At 44.1% G+C, this 15,452-nt stretch overlaps 2 protein-coding genes across 4 annotated transcripts; one reads left to right on the top strand and one right to left on the bottom strand.

The window, feature by feature from the left end:
• Nucleotides 1-710: 710 nt before the first annotated feature.
• On the top strand, nucleotides 711-11,386 carry tktb (transketolase b). Of its 3 annotated transcripts, none has more exons than XM_080853371.1 (15): nucleotides 797-914; nucleotides 2,507-2,537; nucleotides 3,280-3,397; nucleotides 3,736-3,849; nucleotides 4,253-4,350; nucleotides 5,417-5,608; nucleotides 5,849-5,976; nucleotides 6,842-7,038; nucleotides 7,453-7,617; nucleotides 8,520-8,676; nucleotides 8,854-8,984; nucleotides 9,118-9,201; nucleotides 9,404-9,500; nucleotides 9,760-9,879; nucleotides 10,284-11,386. In XM_080853371.1, the coding sequence occupies exons 3-15, from the start codon at nucleotides 3,314-3,316 to the stop codon at nucleotides 10,454-10,456; spliced, it is 1,740 nt and encodes a 579-aa protein (XP_080709497.1). In that variant the 5' UTR covers nucleotides 797-914; nucleotides 2,507-2,537; nucleotides 3,280-3,313; the 3' UTR covers nucleotides 10,457-11,386. The 3 variants fall into 3 exon arrangements, with proteins under 3 accessions (XP_080709495.1, XP_080709497.1, XP_080709496.1); XM_080853370.1 differs by lacking the exon at nucleotides 797-914 and adding an exon at nucleotides 2,094-2,150; XM_080853369.1 differs by lacking the exon at nucleotides 2,507-2,537 and having other exon boundaries at nucleotides 711-914.
• A 176-nt stretch (nucleotides 11,387-11,562) lies between these two features.
• On the bottom strand, nucleotides 11,563-14,254 carry tnnc1b (troponin C type 1b (slow)). Its single transcript, XM_080853563.1, has 6 exons — nucleotides 14,097-14,254; nucleotides 13,365-13,395; nucleotides 12,584-12,730; nucleotides 12,324-12,438; nucleotides 12,037-12,173; nucleotides 11,563-11,917 (listed from the first exon to the last, which is right to left on the bottom strand). Exons 1-6 carry the CDS (start codon nucleotides 14,118-14,120, stop codon nucleotides 11,886-11,888), a joined length of 486 nt encoding a protein of 161 aa, XP_080709689.1. The 5' UTR covers nucleotides 14,121-14,254; the 3' UTR covers nucleotides 11,563-11,885.
• Between the last annotated feature and the right edge of the window lie 1,198 nt (nucleotides 14,255-15,452).

The following is a 15,452-nucleotide window of genomic DNA, read 5'->3' as shown; positions in this document are numbered from 1 at the left end:
TAAAGTTAAAAGTAAAAAGATAGTGGAGGGGATCAAAATTGGGTGCACGGGTATGGTGTAAAATGCTAAAACATTTTGATAGTGGGTGGAGCAGCTGGATGGACTTCTGAACGTAAAGGTTAGAGGGAATATCATCCTGCTTACAAATCAGACTTACCCTGTTCAGGGGTTTCTCATATGTCACAACCAGGTTCTACCTAGTAAGAATGAGAGAGCAAAATTTCCCACTTCCTTGTTGGCAGTGGTCTGCCTTCTCAGTGTCACATTTAAAGGCACAGCACAAAAATGTCAAATCCAGGATTTGATGATTGCATATCATATCTTCAAGCAGACAAGGCTGATGATTATGGTGACGATTTATATGATTATCTATGCATGTGTTATACATGAATAATGAAGTAAGTTTGGGCTACAGAGAGTCCACTGCATTGGATATTCCCTCCAACCTTTACGTTCAGAAGTCCATCCAGAAAGCTTAGCATTTTAAACAGTGTGGATGTTCTATGTCCTCGTTTTTCTTTTCATTTTTGAAACAGCTTTACTTTCACCTTTATTCTGTGAAATTCACTGCAGTAGCCCCAAATCCTCCGACGTCTTGCCATAAACATATCCTCCAATGAATCGACTCAATGGGATGGGCTAAACTTGAATTTCCCTTAAAACCGGTCTTACGTTGCTCCGTCATTGCCCTTCGTCACTGTGTCGGAGGACGTGTGCGTGTGTCTGACAGGCCGTAGCAATAGGACAGAAAGCAGTTTTATAACTCTCAGAGAGAAGTTAGGGGACAAGTGATTCTGTAAAACATCAAAAATGAGCTACCATAAACCAGACGAGAAAACCCTGCAGGGTCTGAAAGACATCGCCAACAAACTGAGAATAAACTCAATCAAGGCAACATGCGCATCAAACTCTGGGTGAGTAACAACAGACGAATGTTCAGTAGCTTCTCCCCGATTATCTTGATAAAAAAGGACTGTAATTGTTTTGATTTGTGCATATGGACATATCTAAATATGCCAGTTGTTACCCAGACCAGTTAAGAAACCGAGCCTAGCATTGCAGAGTACCACCTGCACTACAAGACAAGCGGTGGCTAACGTTCGTTGGGCCACACGTGCACAATGGAATAACTGAGTGGGTGAACTCTGCCCATTGTGAGTTTGTGGGCGTTTAGTAGCGTGTTTTTTGTTGTAATAGTGTTTACATTTGCAAACTATTTAACAAATTAAAGTTGGCTTCGTGTTTGACAAGCTTGGAGGTAACGTTAATTTAATAGTTATCCATCAGCTTTCATAATGGGGTGTTAGGCCGTAAATAGGTGTCCACGCCTTTATATAACGTTAGACTTGTGTTAAAGGCGCGTTTGCACGATTGCATATTTGTCATAAAGATGACTAGTTGAATGTTCTGGTCAATTCAATGAAGTATCTGTTAGCACCTATTAGCAAAAGTTGCTTCAAATACTTTCTCCATAATCATGTCACATGGAAGTGGTCTCGTGGTCGCCTTCACGCTTTATATTTAAAGTTGCAGCATCCGGTCCTCGTTACTTTATAACCTTCGTACTCGCAAAATAGTGCAAAAAATAATGGGAGCAGAGGGCGTTTACTCGCCACTTGCCAATAGCGCGGACGTTGTTTGAACCGAAAGTGTTTGAACACCGCATCCCCACAGACTGATTTCTTAAAGGCACAATATGCAACAATTATGCTTTAGGGTTAGGATAAGCAGTTTAACCTTAAAATAACAGCTTAAAAAAAATTGGGGCGCTACAATGACTTTTAATATGGAGAATTGCGTCCGTGCCAATGGCATAGCAGGGTCGATAGGCATAACTGCGTTCAGTAGTTTTGCCTGCCGATGCCCGCCGACCTGACTTTGATTACCTTCTGCCGATCTAGTAAGTAGCTTATTTGCCGTCTTGCTTAGTCTTGTGTTGCACATGATTGATGTTTGACTGTGTAAGGACAGTCGTTGAGTAATTACTTTGTCATAATGTCAAAGTCAGCACATTTCAAGAGATTTCGTTAGTTTTAGCTGCTAGCATACCTTTAGCGAATAGCTATTAATCCTTAATGCACCTTTAAGGTCTCTTCAACGCTCCCAGCAATTGCAGACCATTCCTTCCCGAATGGCAGTTTGTCATACAGGTGCGTAACTTCAGGCGCATGAGCACTAGCCTTATAGACACTATTTCCTTACCAGGCCCAATACTCTTCTCGTTAAAGGTGTGAATATATCCGCTCACTAACTTCCTTGTGCTTGGTCGACAATCTTGATTATGAGTTGTACACAAAGCATGTACCCAAAAATGTGAAAAACCTGTTTATCTGCGGACTTCCTTCAAACACCCACGAGGAAGTGTAAAACCTGTCTCTTGGTTCTTCTTTTATTTCTCAAGTTCAAGGTCATCGCCATTCACTGCCAGCGCTGCTATTTTCTTCTACCATTGTCATAGCAGTATACTTCAGTTCCTTGTCTTCACTCTCTTTGTTTTGTATTACAGCTCATTTGTGTCTGAAACGAGGATCAAGGGGGTAAATCTATGAAACCAAATGGAAAATATCTTCTGTCAGATGTGTAATGTTATGGAAATAACTGACCATGCACGTGTTAATAGTAACTGTGTGAACCTGAATTAACACTTTGATGACACTTAAGTGCATGTGGTTTCTAAAGCTGTCCGATCTCATCACAATGTCTGCTCATGGATAACAGTCTAACTAATGGTGCAAGACTTTGTACATATGGTGTCACCGGCTAGGGGTGTGATCTTTGGTCTGTGCTTTGTCAGTTTGTAACTGAATGCGGTCTGTGATTTAAGCAGCATGCTTTTGAGACCTGTTGGCTACTTTACTAAATTGTTGCAGATCTGTACGCTTCTCAGAATTATAACCGGTTCAGAAGTGGTGGGCCGTTTGATGTCCCTGTTAACTAAAGTCACACACATACTTCAGTGCTGATCTATATACCCATATGACCTGCAGAGGGTCCCAGTTGAGGATGCATAAGCTATAAGGACAACTTGGACAAGCAATGTACAGTGCATGGTTTTGAACCGTAGTGTAAAGGCCGTTTTGCCAATTGTCTATGTCTCTGTTCATTTGGAAATATGGGCCGATATGTGGCCTCATTTCAGAGTCAGCGTTGCGACAGTGCAGATGGTTTGACTTGTGGCCTAACCCGGTTGCATAAAAATAGTCATATGGGAAAATGTTGCAATTGACATTGATTCTTCTCCAATCTTGTGTGTGTGTGTCTGTGTCTGTCTCTCTGTAGACACCCCACCTCATGCTGCAGTGCAGCGGAGCTCATGTCCGTGCTGTTCTTCCACACCATGCGCTACAAGGCCAAAGACCCACGCAATGCCTGCAACGACCGCTTCGTCTTGTCGAAGGTGACTGGCTTCCCACCCAACACTAGGCTCTGCTTTTCTCCAGTTCCATGATTCCCCAGTTCCTAGATTGAGACCATGTGCTGTGCCACTGCATTTGATGAGTTGATCATCCAGTGGTTAATCAAAGTAGCACTGAATGAACAGTCACCGAATAATTCAACCTACCCATTAAGTGATTGAAGATGCTTGACTTGCTTCCTAGTATCCACATATACAGTACTGGAACTGCCTTTTGATTATGTATTTGCTAAATTTATAGTCAGAGAATATGCTTAATGGATGATTTTAAATGTGAATGTGTGCATTTACCTTTCATTATGCTCCTTGTTACTCTCCAGGGCCACGCTGCTCCCATCCTGTATGCTGCCTGGGCAGAGGCCGGCTTCGTCAAGGAGTCTGAGCTCCTGAACCTCCGGAAGCTTGACTGTGAGCTGGAGGGCCACCCCACCCCTGTAAGTATGGATGTGCCAAACGGCTCTTCAGGTTCTTCAATCTGTCAATGTAGTCACAGCCTCTAACATCCCCTATAAGAAGATAAATTGTCATTTCATTTTAAACAAGCTTGCTGTGACCTGGGCATACATATATATATATATATATATATATATATATATATATATAGTAGGAGGCAGGGGGGTTGAAAAAGATTTTGTCAGTCTAAGGCACACCATAATTCCAAAGTGGTTATTATTGTTAATTATTATTATTATTATTATTATTATTATTTTTACTACAAGGGTACGTAAAGAAGTACTTTGTCCCATTGCTCTGGGTCACATGTGTAGATGGCCTTGTAGGTCGACATGTTGTATTACAAGCTCTACATTTGTGCGCTGTTTTGGTCTTTACCATCAGAAACTGGAGTTTGTCGATGTGGCCACTGGATCCTTGGGACAGGGTCTCGGAGCAGCCTGTGGAATGGCCTACACTGGCAAACACTTCGACAAGGCGAGGTATTACAGCTAAGGCAATGACCGGATCTATGAACCACTTAATCTTAAACAGGCTCAGTCCATATGGCACTATTCTAGGGTGAGTTGAAACAGCCTTTGAGCTGATACCCACAGCTATTTTAAGCCTTGTAAATAGGGGTGTGTGAGTGATCAACTGTTGCCAACAGGTTGCGGTACTGATTCTCTTGTAAGGGCAAATGTTACACCCAGGACGCTGCGCTCATCCAGTGAGCGTCGTCTGGCACTGCCCCCGGTGCAAGCACGGCAATCCAGACTATTCTCAGTTGTAGTTCCACTTTGGTGGAACGACCTGCCTAGCACTACCAGAGCAGGGGCGTCCCTCTCTACCTTCAAGAAGCTCTTGAAGACCCAACTCTTCAGAGAGCACCTCCCTTCCTAACTGGCACCTTGGCTTAACCTGCACTTAAGCAGTAACAGGCCCACACTTCTTTTTCTTTCTATGTCGTTTTCAATTTTTTTGAAAAAAATAAGCAGTATTTATTGTTACACCAGGTTTAAATGCTCTTAGCTTGATTGTTCTCTCCCTTGTACGTCGCTTTGGACAAAAGCGTCTGCTAAATGTAAATGATTCAAAAACTGTTCAAGATGTCACTCTTCAACTGGTCTACATTGTTTTCGGAATTGTTTGACAGTTAAAACATGCCATGTTGCTGAATCCAGGCCCTTTTGTCAGACCTTACAATCGGTATTCAGAGATACAGAGACAAACTTATTGATGAAGGATTAAAAGACTGTCCAATCCACCTTAAGATATTTTCACCTGAACAACATACATTCAGAGATCTAATTTCCATAAAGCAAATGATATAATACAAAATAAGTTAAACAAACAAGCTGTATGGCTGTCCTGACAGACATGGAACTTTGTCTATTCTCAAAATATATAAATTGGAACCAACAGCGATGAGTAGTATTGATATATCTATATATATTTCAATAACTAATTTCACAGAAACTAAATTAAGAGGAAGCTGTGCTTCCCATTCAGTCTCAAGACAATTACCACTGCCTGAACCCTCACCCTGTCTGTTCTGTGATTGTCTAGCTACCGTGTGTACTGCATGCTGGGAGACGGCGAATGCTCCGAGGGCTCGGTGTGGGAGGCCATGGCCTTCGCCTCCACCTACAAGCTGGACAACCTGGTGGTCATCCTGGACGTGAACCGGCTGGGCCAGAGCGAGGCTGCCCCCCTGCAGCACGACATGGACACCTACAGGAAGCGCTGTGAGGCTTTTGGGTGTGTATGCTCTCATCTCTCTCCAGTCAGTCTCTGCTCACACACTCTCCCCTGTCTGTGTGTTTGTTTCACCTGTTGCCTCTACTCGCCTTTTCTTCCCCTCTCGGGTGTTAAACCAACATGCTCTTTGGCTGGTAACTGTATACCGCTGCTCGCAGCTCAGCCTGTGTAATCATGACTTAGCACTTGCCTTGTTTTGGCTGTGGCCTGAGGGTGTGTGTGTGTGTGTGTCCTCCTCAGCTGGAACACGTACGTGGTGGACGGCCATGATGTGGAGGAACTGTGCAAGGCGCTCTGGCAAGCTCAGCAGGTCAAAGACAAGCCCACCGCCATCGTGGCCAAAACCTACAAGGGCAAAGGACTGAACGGTGGGTCCAAAGTCTTCTGTTTATCTGCTGCTGATCACAGGGGGAGGATAATGCAGCACCAAGTGCAAAACTTGTCTGCCAAAGTTTGGACAACCCTTTCTTAAAAAAAAAAAAATATATATATATATATATATATATATGTGTGTGTGAAGGAGTAATTGCAACTCCTCCAGTAAATTGACACATTTTTTAAATGTCTTATATCTAATGGTTTTTTTTATGAAATTAAAAGATAATTTAGCTTTGAAAAGTAGCATACATGTACTTGTCAACAGGTATAGGTCCACTTATGATTTGCCAGTGTAGTGTTTCGGTATAGGCCACATATGCAATTGCTGAGTACGGTAACAGTGCTCCACAGTGATTCAGGAAATCCTAATGGAGGTTGAACCCTCCCATCCCTCCCCGAGTGCATTGTTTATGCTCATGGTGCATCCCACCCCCACCCTGTTTATCTAGGCCAGTAAGGCCAGTAATGCTACTGTCCCATCATTGTTTAATTTTTTTAATCTGAATTGATTTTAATGTATTTCTGAGCGGTGTTAACCAGTCAGGCATCATATAGGCACATCAGGGAGATCAACATCATTTAAAGCATAAGGTTTAGCCTCATCCTTGTCCATAGCTAACTATGACTGCAGGAGTGTTGTTGACTGGACCCCTCTGTAATTCATTTATCATGGGCCTGCAGACATTAAGTTCTCATTGTGGTCTCTGGTTTCTTAATTGGCTACACACAGACCTTCCTTTGAGCTAGCTTCTTAACAAATAATATGGTTAGAATACTCTCTACTTTCTACTGTCTATGAGTTTTGTTTTTTGGTTCCATTTTTTTCAACAAAACCCAAACTCTTTTGTAATATAGGCATTGAGGATAAGGATAACTGGCACGGGAAGCCCATTCCCAAGGACCGTGTGGACGCCCTGCTCGCAGACCTGCAGAGCCAGATCCAGTCTCCCAACAAGAGCCTCTCCCCTGAGCTGCCTCAGGAGGACGTCCAGCCTGCAGACCGCTCAGCCATTCGCCTCCCCTCTCCCCCAGCATACAACAAGGGCGATAAGGTGAAGCAGCGCTTGCCAAATTTTTTTTTTTTTTTTTTTTCATTCCCACCTATCCCTACATTTGCCTGTTGGCCTATTGAAGGTGCTATATGCAAGTAGGGATGCACTGATACTAGTATCGGGCCAATACTGTGTTCATATACTATATACAAATGCTCAGATACCACCGGTGATGCCTCCTCACTGATATCACTTAATGCAGTCAAGAGGCGTTCTGTCATTTTTTGCCACCCTATCAGACTTGCCTACCGGAACTGGTTGGGTAGGAGAAATTGGTAAAATGTAGGGAAATGATTAGGTACTAGTATCAGTACCCGCTTAGCATCCCTATATGTAAAGGTTTTAGTTTAAAACCAGAAGAAATAGGAACATAAAGGACATAATTCTCTAACAATTCCATCCAATTGTTCCCAGATTGCCACCAGGAAGGCTTACGGAGTGGCCCTGGCCAAGTTGGGACATGGCAGCCCAAGGGTGGTGGCCCTCGACGGCGACACCAAGAACTCCACATTCTCCGAAACCTTCAAGAAGGCTCACCCTGACCGCTACATCGAGTGCTTCATTGCTGAGCAGAACATGGTAAGGAAGCATGGTGGTGCATCAGACCAAGTTTAAACCCCAGCTGGTAAACCTTTTCTTTTTATATCCCTATACACACATAATGCTCCCTGCATGCACTGCTGTACGTGCTGTACTGCATGTGCCTGTGTTGCTTTGCAGTATGGGGATTTGCAGTCGGTTATGTAAATACGCTTGAAAAAATATCTTTATAGCAGTTGGTCTCATATTTCCACATTATTTCTTATCAATAGTATTATGTTTTATCAGAAGTAAATCATAGCACAATTAATAAATACAGTGATTGCAAAAGGAGTGTTTGTCAAGGGTGGAGTGTGGGCTTATTTATGTGTGTAGTACTCCAAAGGTGTCTGACCTTTCCCAGTTAAACTGTAATCTGCACTAAGTCTGCCCCACGGTGTCTCTTTTAACCCACTGACATAAGCTCCTGCTTGTCACCTGCTTGAGGTGAATGCTCAACCCCACCGTGGCTTCCTACACTTGCAGGGGCTGGTAGTGCTGCTCTTATCCTCCCAGCTTGCTGCCATAAAATGCACTTTGACCTCTCCCTTCAGTTGCCTAGCCTAGAAGTGATCATGAATTGCAGTGGCTTCAGGGGGCACCAGTGGGAATGTCTACAGTCCCTCTTATCAGCCCTGTGGCGCTGCTAATTTAGAATCACAAAACCCCTCCGGTGAAACTGAAAGCTATCTGTACTTTACTCAGCCCATTACCATCTTTTTATTTAATTAATGTGGGAGTTCATGGGGGTAAAATTGACTAAATGAATCTCAATTATTGCAATGGAATGTGCACTGATGGAATTTCAGCTTGTTTGTTTTTTTTTCATATTAGGGGTTTCAGAAGATTTGTATACTTATTTAACCCGGGGAAATATAGCTGAAAAATGCCTTGCGTTTCAGGTCAGCGTTGCCATTGGATGTGGCACCCGTGACCGCACCGTACCATTCGCCAGCACCTTTGCCGCTTTCTTCTCCCGGGCCTATGACCAGATCCGTATGGCCGCCATCTCCCAGTCCAATGTCAACCTGGTAGGCTCCCACTGTGGAGTCTCCATTGGTAAGCTGGATATGTCAGTCTTGCATGCCATGTACAGACCACTGTTCGGTCACTGTAGTCTTTGATCACTTATTAGCTTCTGCGTGATTGTAGCCGCATAAGTCAGCCTTTTTCTTGAAACCTTTTTACAGGATGCCCGCACTAAAACTCTTTCTAATGTCTGTGTGTGTTCTACAGGAGAGGATGGTCCATCTCAGATGGCCTTGGAGGACTTGGCCATGTTCCGCGCTATCCCCACCTGCACTGTGTTCTACCCCAGTGACGGCGTGTCCACTGAGAGGGCGGTGGAGCTCTGTGCCAACACCAAGGTCTGTCTTCTTACGATGACACATTTCCCAACCTCATTTGTTTTAATGCGTCAGTACACTGTCAAGGTCTTGGCCCTCATGAGCTGCAAATGAAACGATGCAGAGGCTTACTTTGCACTTATCTCCCCCCCAGGGCATTTGTTTCATTCGCACGAGTCGTCCTGAAAACGCAGTAATCTATTCTCCCAATGAGAAGTTTGAGATTGGACATGCAAAGGTAGGACTCCTGAAAAGCGCTTTAGCCACCAGCCAAGAGTTGTGGAAGTATTTAATTACTCATCCATTACAAACTGGAAAAAAAAAAATTCACCCAGGTATTAACGTACGATGGGTGTATGAATAGTTGCTGAACACTCCATTTGCCTTGGCATTACTTCCTGTATGTTCACGGTGGTGTACTATCTATTGTTGGCCTGTAGGTGGTGCGCAAGTCTGACAGTGACCGGGTGACTGTGATTGGAGCTGGAGTGACTCTGCACGAAGCCCTCGCTGCTGCAGACATTCTGGCTGGCGAAGGTTAGCACACCCCCTGCTGGATGAAATGGGAAGCGCACACACACCATTGGCACAGCCCATCTTTATCCACATTTCCCTCTCCAAATACTATATCTCCTCTCCTGTTTAATATGTTATTACATCCATGTTGGTGGAGTTTGACCCATCTTATTGGACTTGTTTCATTTTAGGGTTTTTAAAGAAGTATTGATGGAAAAACCTGATTCAGTTTTGAAGCTGGTTGTTGGACCTGTTGCAATTCTGTGTATTTGTTGTTTAGGAATGAACATTCGTGTGATTGACCCATTCACCATCAAACCCCTGGATGCTACCACCATCGTGTCCAGTGCCCGGGCCACTGGGGGCAAGATTATCACCGTGGAGGATCATTACAAAGAGGGTGAGCCTTCACATTAGGCCCTGCCTTAACAGGAGTATCTACTCAGTTGATATAGTGGCTTTAGTATATAAAGTAGAATATACTAGGCAGTCTATATACTAGTACACATACTGTTATATAAAGTCATTGTTTGAGTTTTTATATTGAGGTCAGGAACAGGTACTTGATTAAGATTTCAGTGTTACATCATTGTGAGAACAAGACTTCAGCTGTTCTGCCAGAGTTTTATACTACTTTAGCTGCCATTCTTGGTGGTGTTCTGGGTCATTTTGCACCTGTGCTTCTTAGACAAACATCACGAGGGGGGGTGAAGCACCCCTCCTTGTCTAGCCTGCGTGTCTGGAGTGCATGTGGTTTTTCCGAGCTGACGGCCGCAGTGCCATCTGTGCCCTGTTGTCCCACAGGTGGTCTGGGCGAGGCCGTGCTGGCAGCCGTGGCCGGCGAGCCGGGCGTCGTGGTGCAGTGCCTGGCCGTGAGCCGCGTGCCCCAGAGCGGCCAACCGCAGGAGCTCCTGGACATGTTCGGCATCAGTGCCAAGAGCATCGTCGCAGCCGTCAAGGGCACCTTCGCCAACTGAAGAGGCATCTTCATCGACACATCATTCTGCCACTTGGCCACCCTAACCCTCTGCTTCCCCACCCCTCTGGCCTCTCCTTGCTGTGCGTAAACTAACACGAGCCAAGCTCACAAGCTACAGTCATCGCGGCGGGTCAAGCCAGCACTTAGTATATTTAGGGGTTTAGATGTATCTAATCATGTTGTTTTTTTTTTTTTGTCAAACATTCCTCTTAACTCTTTGTACAGTTGGTAAACTCTGTGTAGTTCATTTGACTGATTCCACCTTGTTTTTTTATGATTTGAAAGCTATCAAAATACTGTAGGTGTTTTTGTCAGTACTTGAGGGTAGTCATTCCAGTTAGGTTGTTTTTGAGAAGCATGGCTTTTCTGATTCCTCATCACCCTGTCCGTCCAAGTGTTTAGTTCCACAGAAAGATCGGCGCAGGTTCCTTTTCACCAGTTAACATTTCACAATGATGGTTTAAGACCTTGTCGTTCTTGTCTGTGAAGGCTGAAACGTACACATAGTGTGTATTACGTCATTGGGACCATTGTGAGTTGTTTGTGTTTGGGTCCAGCATGTCATTTCCACCTCTGATAATTTCCCCTGTTCTGACAACATCCCAATTCCTTTCTTTGTATACCCATGCGTCACATTCCATAGAAACAATACGTGTGTGGGTGTTTTTGGCCTTGACTAGCAGGTGCATATCAATACATAATTCGCTTTCCACGCCTTGCTGGTGCTTATGGCGCAGGCTTTGCGAACGCCTTTGTGTGAGGGCAAGGTGATGAATATTGTAGGGGTGTAGCTTGTATGGCCAGATGTGACTTAACATACTGGAAGTGACCTGTGTTACTAAAGGGTGCAGGCCCTCCTCACGTGTGTGTGTCTGTGGGGGGTAAAATAAACTAGTTTGTGTTGCCTTTGAGGGTGCTGTAATAAATACTTCAAGTCCAATTCAAAATGTCTCTGTTCATGTCTGTGTCTAACATCAGTGTGAGTGTCTGGTCTGAAAAAAATACTCCTCTTGTTGAAATGAGATTTAAAAAAAAAAAAAAAACAAGAACTATAGCGCACTCAGTTCTTTCAGTGGAACTAGCAAGCAATGATTATCACATGTCTGATTTAAAAAGTTGATCGCTTTTATTGCAACATGAATTTCGAATCAAGAATTTGTTCCAGGCTATATTTGGGACATTAAAAATGTCCCTCAAGCCAAACCAAAGTGTAATTATAGTGTCAAGATACTTTAATAATGGAATAGATGGGCTTAATCATTATTTACAGATGCAGCAGAATGGCAGTTTGAACAAGGATACGCTTCACAGTGTAAGAAGATGAGGGATTGTGAGGCTTAATCGAAACAATAGAGAGGCATCCGGGTATTCTTTTGTGAAGTTGGTTAACAGGAGCGCCATTCCAGGATGTCCATTTGAGTTACTACTTATTCAACTCCCTTCATGAATTCAAGGAACTCTGTTGGACAGAAAGAAACATGTAAAGTGTAAACTCTAGTGTTCCAGTTAATGACACACCATATCATCTTAGCTAGTTTGGGCAAACTTAAACACTTCCCTTCGGCACACAAGTCTTACCATCATAGTCAATCCTGCCATCGTTGTTTTTGTCTCCATCTTTCATAAGTTCCTCGATGTCGTCTTCTGTAATGGCCTCACCTGTTGACTCCAGCATGTTCTTTAGCTCATCTAAGTCGATGTAGCCATCTCCGTTTCTTGTGTATGAAAGAACATAAAATGTGAGTTGGATGGATAAACTCTCACCTTGATGTATGACATGTATCTTTCGCAATCTTCCAGTAATCTGCTATGTAATAACACTGTTTGACCGCATCAGGCCTAAAATTCTTTGTAGGGTCACATACTTGTCAAACATGCGGAAGACCTCGGCAAGCTCCTCCTCTGATTTTCCTTTGCTCTCCTCCTTCATGCAGCGCACCATCATGACCAGGAACTCATCAAAATCCACTGTCCCGCTGCCTGCATGTTACCAACACAAACGAGTGTAACCATCCTAATTCATCACACGTTCAGCTTGATTTATTTAAATCACAGTTTCTGTTCCGCCATTCAGTTCCACGGGGATTGTTGATCAGATTTCTTTCATGAAGACAGGCTGACGTACCGTCTTCATCTACCTCGTCCACCATCTCCTGCAGCTCTTCTTGGGTTGGGTTCTGTCCCAGCATCCTCATCACCTTCCCCAACTCCTTTGTGCTGATGCAGCCGTCCTCTGCACCCATCACGAAGATGTCAAAGGCAGCGCGGAACTCTGCAGTAAAAATAGATCTAGTATCAGGAGCCAGAACACAACAGCTGTACGGCAAGATTATTAGTGTAGTTTCAGCCACAAAGACACATGTTCACAGTGCTGTATGTTGGCATCATAGAATATGTTTTTAAAATAACAAATATGTATGAAAAAAAAGCTAAACTGATTATTTTGAAAACAACAGATATGAAAGGTTTAGGTAAAAGTTAGAGGTAAGAGGAACACACACTGTTATAAATCCTCAACTATACACATAAAAACAGTCTTTTACAGAGGGCAAAACAGGGGAGTCAGATATTTATTTCTGTTAGATGACTTGTTAACCAGATCAGGCAGCGTGAGTGGGTATAGTTGGAGCGTTAACTTTCACAGAAGAGAAGTTCTGAGGTGAGTTTCCAAAAAACAAATGTTAAAGTATCGTAGTTAGAGGAATGTTGGCACAATGGGCATTTTATCTGCACTTACAACCGGAAACATATGGGCAACACTCCATATAATGGCAAGTCACATTGTGCTTTATGGCTCTAGTTGTATTACAGTTGGAGTATGTTGACTTGAGTGCAAATGAAATGCCCAGAATGGGGGGGGGGGGGGGGGGGGGGGGGTCAGATATAAACATTGTTGGGAAGTTCACCATTTTTCTGTTCTTCTGTTAAGTTCTCAACCTGTTGGGGAGCAGAAGGAGACTCACATTCACTTCACTGCTCTTGTGCAGTCCAAAAAAAGAACATCAGAGGAAAGGTGTTTGGAGTGCCCCCCCCCCCCCCCCACACACACACACACACACACACACACACACACTCACACACCACCACCACCACCACCACCCTCCAGAGAACAGAACAAATGTCATGCCATCACATTGTTCCTCCCACCCCCACTTCCCCCACCCCCAAATGACCTTCAGTGGATTTCAATGCCCCCCACCCCTTGCTAAAACCCTCTGATGATATCACCTTCAATACGTAGTGCAGTGGTGGACTCTTGTTTCATTTGCATTGTACGCGCTACCTGTTGGCCATGGCCTTTTAAGGCATGGTCTTAGGTCCGTATTCCTGTAACTTTACTGAATCTCTAACAGACTGTAAACCCCCTTGACAAAATGATTGTTCCAAATGACATACAGCACGTTCTTTAACATAAAATCTTTGATGATATCAAGTTTCTGAATATATCGAACAAATAAGCAACAGAGAAAGTCAAGCAACCTTCTCATGTATTTGATAGCTGACAGAGTAGAGACATTGCTAGTGGATGCATTAAATCGCAAATGCACTTACTTTCCATAACCTTACTATCATCCACTCCAAACGAACCCATCAATCCCATCATATGAACTCCATCACCTCCACACGCAAAAACTTACCGCTGCTTTGTAAACATCATCCATGGTTGCTACACTGGGTTCAAGCCTTCAAGACAGAAACGAACACCAAAACCTAAACCGGCTTTCCTTCCCAGTGGATCCGTCACGGACAATCCCTTTGCTCAGGCGTGTGTGCTGGATAAAGGATGGGGCGGGACCCTCCCCCTGCCTTTATTGTTGGCTTAGACTGTTACAGAAAAGACAAAGCGTTTGTGTCACTCCCCTTTTCTCATCAGAGAGAGAGAGGAACAGAGAGGGAGAGAGAGAAAGAGAGAGAGGGATGGGTTGGGAGAGTATGGGCTTAGGTTGGCTATTATTAGCGTTGAAAGAATGGCAGTAGATAACAGGCAGGGAATGGACTGGGGAGGGGGCTGCATGGGGGGGACGGGGTGGTAGGGGTGATGAGTTATGACAAAGAGTTCTTTTGGCAGCGTTCCTTCTAGCTGTGACAATGCCCCAGCCATATCAGACATTGTTCTATACTTAACCGGGGAGTCACCTGCATTTGCCAATCACCATGCCAGGCCAGCTTCAGGCCTCTCTCTGTCCCATTGTATCGCCAAGGCTGGGGTCCCCGTGAATAGACCCTTGCATGTCTGGCATAGTGAAGCAGACGTAAAGAGACTCTCATCAATCTGTGGGGCCAGGGCTGTTTTGTCACCTGTTGGGATGTATCTGAGGGGGGCATCATAGTGGGACAGAGGGGGGGGGGGGGGGGGGAATTGGGGAAGGGGGGGCAGGGCTGAGGGTCAAGCAACCTATTGTTAGCACTATGGATATGTGAACAGACAGAAGCCTGGAGTAGACTTGGGGAAAAGCTCCAGTGTCCTGCTCTGTATTTTTTATGTCAAACAGTTCACTCACAAGTTTACAAATTAATCAACACTTTCCTCTGAGATCCTTTTCTAATTTCCTATTCTCTTAACGTCTCATTTTCAATGAAAAGGATGAGAGAGCCTGAAAATAATTCTGCTCTCCTCTATGCAGTAGGCAAAGGAGCCTGAGTTCTCCCTTGGCAGGGTCCCGCATTCTCAACCACGGGGCTTAGGGCTGATAAACAAGACTGATCTGAGGTCAGATGTCAGTTAGTGCTTTGTTCTGAGTATTTTCAGAGACGGGTGTGAAATTTGTTAAATAATCCTGGGATAGACCAACAGCTTGGAGTCTGTCTGTCTATCTGTCCCTCTCTCTTCTCTCTGACGCCCTCTCTCTTTATCGGTCTATTTCTTCTCTCTCTCTAAAACTCATTTCCGTTGTAGCTTTATTAGCATGTACAGTAGTAGAGAGTTTCAACGTCTCTCTTTCTTTCTCTTTGTCACTTTTTTTCTCTCTTTCTGACCCACAAACACACATACA

This window comes from Sprattus sprattus, assembly GCF_963457725.1.
Source record: "Sprattus sprattus genome assembly, chromosome: 16".
Taxonomy (NCBI): Eukaryota; Metazoa; Chordata; class Actinopteri; order Clupeiformes; family Clupeidae; genus Sprattus; species Sprattus sprattus.
This window is presented reverse-complemented; position numbering and strand designations above follow the sequence as displayed.